At 38.2% G+C, this 3,832-nt stretch overlaps 1 protein-coding gene across 1 annotated transcript; it reads left to right on the forward strand.

Annotated features, from left to right (window-relative positions):
* Nucleotides 1–582, forward strand: LOC105005520 (putative olfactory receptor 2W6; the record flags this gene model as incomplete). Its single annotated transcript, XM_010863551.1, is given in 1 exon segment — nucleotides 1–582. A coding segment is annotated over 1 exon segment (582 nt), but the record flags the coding sequence as incomplete, so codon positions are not given.
* Between the last annotated feature and the right edge of the window lie 3,250 nt (nucleotides 583–3,832).

Raw genomic sequence — 3,832 nt, forward strand, 5'->3', positions numbered from 1 at the left:
GACCGCTACGCTGCAGTCTGCAAACCCCTGCACTACACTGTTATCATGCACCCGCGTCTCTGTGGGCAGCTGGCTTCAGTGGCATGGTTGAGTGGCTTTGGCAATTCTCTCATAATGGCACCCTAGATGTTGATGCTACCTCGCTGTGGGCACCGGCGGGTGGACCACTTTCTCTGTGAGATGCCAGCACTAATTGGCATGGCCTGTGTAGATACCATGACCCTTGAGGCACTGGCATTTGCCTTGGCAATCTTTATCATCCTGGCACCACTCATCCTTATCCTCGTCTCTTATGGTTATATTGCACGAGCCGTGCTAAGGATCAAGTCAGCTGCCGGGCGAAAGAAAGCCTTCAACACCTGTAGCTCCCACCTCATTGTTGTCTCTCTCTTCTATGGTACGATTATATACATGTACCTCCAGCCAGCAAACACTTATTCCCAGGACCAGGGCAAGTTCCTTACTCTTTTCTACACAATAGTCACTCCCAGTGTTAACCCCCTAATCTATACACTGAGAAACAAAGATGTTGAAGAGGCCATGAAGAAGGTACTAGGGAAGGGAGAGGCAGAAGTAGAGTAAAAAGTCATCAAATCTGGGGACTGTCTTTTGATCCACCTTCTATATACACTGTCAGACCTAGCAAATAAAGGAGTGTTCTGACATTACAGACTGAGAAGGGACTTAATGAGATGCGGGAATTCAATGGTTTGGCTAGGTTGAGAAAGTGCAAATTCCTTAGCTGACCATCAGTTGTATTTCTCTCAAGTCCTTCTAAGTCAAGGATTCATCACTAGGAGGTCTCCAATACAGGATCAGACAGTGACCTACATTTGCAAAATACTAGCCATGAATGTAGACACCAGGCATTTTTGTACCTATTTCAGCTTCCAACACAATGATTTGTACTAAATAAGTCTTCATTATGGGATTCCCTGGGACTTCCCTGGTGGCTCAGACGGTAAAGCGTCTGCCCATAATGCGGGAGACCCGGGTTCAATCCCTGGGTCGGGAAGATCTGGAGAAGGAAATGGCAGCCCACTCCAGTATTCTTGCCTGGAAAATCCCATGGATGGAGAAGCCTGTTAGGCTACAGTCCATGGGGTCACAAAGAATCAGACACGACTGAGCAACTTCACTACATGGGATTCCCTGGTGGCTCAGATGGTAAAGAATCTGCCTGCAATGCAGGAGACCTTAGTTCAATTCCTGGGTTGGGAAGATCCCCTGGAGAAGAAAATAGCAACCCACTCCAGTATTCTTGCTTCCAAGGGTGGAGGAGTCTGGCAGACTACAGCCCATAGAGTAGCAAAGAGTTGAACAGAGTGACTTAATTTTCACTTTCAGGTCCTCAATATATGTGAAAAGAATGAACTTAGAATTAGTGAAGAAAAATTCCTAGAAATTTCAAGTGTGCTTTTATAGTGCGAAATGCCACAATAAGATGAACGCTGGGGAACTGTTGGGATATTTATGATTGGGTATTTTCTGGATGCTGAATGTTTCACAGTTACATTAATAATTGCAGTACCTCTTCCCTGGTGGCTCAGACGGTAAAGCATCTGCCTACAATGTGGGAGACCTGGGATCGATCCCTAGGATGGGAAGATCCCCTGGAGAAGGAAATGGCAAACCACCCCAGAAATCTTGCCTAGAAAACCCCATGGACAGAGGAGCCTGGTAGGCTACAGTCCATGAGGTCGCAGAGAGTCAGACACAACTGAGCAACTTCACTTTCACTTTCACCAGTTGTAAGGAAAATATATTTCACCCTTAAATGCAAGCATGTTTCTTCAGACTTGAAATGTTGTCAATCAGATAAATCCCATCTCATAACCTAGGAAAAGATACATGATGTTAGAATTTCATGAAAAGTGCTTAAGGTTCCAAAATTTGGGAGCATGGCCAGTGTTATCATTAGGAACTGGATAAAGCATGGGTTTAGCAAGTTCTCATTTAAGCCCACCCAAAAATATTTAAGAAAGCTTAGATTCACCTAGAGGCCCTAGAAAAATGCCAAATAGCTAATAAATTTTTCTCAAAGCATATCATTTTTAGACATAAAGTGAATATTTTCCTATTTTGAGCACTAACTCTTATACTTTGTCCAAATAGATTAGTTTTTATTTTAGATTAATTATGGCTTATAAAAATGAGTTGCAGGTTTCATTTTTATTATTCCCGTAAGAAGTAGAAAAATCAGAATATAATTGATTCTTCCTAATTTATAAACTAAGTGAAAGGTGATACTAAGCCATGATGATATTTACTAAGGACATTATTAATGCTGCCCATGCACTGAATATAAATATTCCTGGTTTAGCATTTCTCATGTCTTTCACTGAAAACAACTTATAGTATGTGTCCTATTGCCATGAAAATATACTATATGTTGCATGCATGCTATGTCACTTCAGTCATGTCCATCTCTGTGCAACCCAATGTACTGCAACCTGCCAGGCTCCTCTGTCCATGGGATTCTCCAGGCAAGAATACAGGAGTGGGTTGCCATGCCCTTCTCCAGGAGATCTTCATGACTAAGGGTATAGATAAAATATCCTTTTAGAATCAACCCCTATTGAACAATGATAAAAATTAATTTTTTATCTCATCTGTATACTATTTAGATATGCATTACTCTAGAGTCAATAATATCTTGAAGTGGAGGCAAGAAATCAAGATACAGAGTACAAATCTCTATGAATATATCGATTTTGGAAGCTCCCTGTGGAATTCTCACCTAATACTTTTCAAATTTTCCCTTTTTCCCCCTATAAGTAACAATTTTCACAGCACTCTTCTCAGGAAAATTTAGAATCACTATTATAGATTATAAGGAATATTGAGTGTCATATCTCAAAGGGAAAACTTCACTGTGTCCTTAATTACATTATGATGGTCCAGAGTCACCTTGTACTTAATTTATAATGTAGTTTTAAAAGTTTACTTAGTTTACTTATTTACATATGAAGAAGGAATAATCAACTGTATTCTAATTGTTCTGCTATCTCCTAGGAATAACAGAATTTCTCTGTAATAAAAATAGAAATGTTTCATTTTCTTCCTCTATAGATTCTTCCTTTCACTAAACTGTGCTTTATAGACTGATCTCTCACATAGAGCAAGTAGAAATGAACATCAAGATTCATTCATTGTGCACAATTGTTTTTCTCTTAGCTACGGTGCTTAAACTTCCTCCAAGAGAAATAAATATTATACATATGCTTGTGTATGTGTGTGTATATATATATACATGTTTATACTCACTGTGATTTTAAATTAAAAGCCATGAGAAGACAATAAATGCTTATTAATCAGATTATCAGATCACTTTTCATCTTGTTATTTTTGTATGCCCTGGGATTTTGTGGTTATTTCTTACACAGTAATTCTGAAAATAGATAACTGATACAATTTTATGACTCATTTTATAAGGTCACCATAATTTGGGTAACAAATCTGACAAAGACATTACAAGAAAGGAAAATTACAGATAGATGGCTCATGAAAACACATGCAAAAATCCTAAACAGTCAATAGCAAATTTAATCTAGTGTTACATAGAAAGTATAAAATATTGTCAACATGTAGGGTTTATCACAGGAATAGAGTGATATAACATTTGAAAATCAGTGATATATGTCAATTTTTTTAAATTGGAAAGAAAACCTATACATTCAGTCAAATCATTTGATAAAATTCAATACCCATTTCATAGTGTATCTCCAGTTTTCTAAAATACTCTGTGAATTTTAAAAAGTTTTAACTTCTCTATGTCTCAGTTTCCACATCAACAAAATGAAGATAAAAGTGTGGCTATTTTAAAGGGTGT

Source organism: Bison bison, unplaced genomic scaffold (assembly GCF_000754665.1).
Source record: "Bison bison bison isolate TAMUID 2011002044 unplaced genomic scaffold, Bison_UMD1.0 scf7180017858493, whole genome shotgun sequence".
Classification (NCBI taxonomy): Eukaryota; Metazoa; Chordata; class Mammalia; order Artiodactyla; family Bovidae; genus Bison; species Bison bison.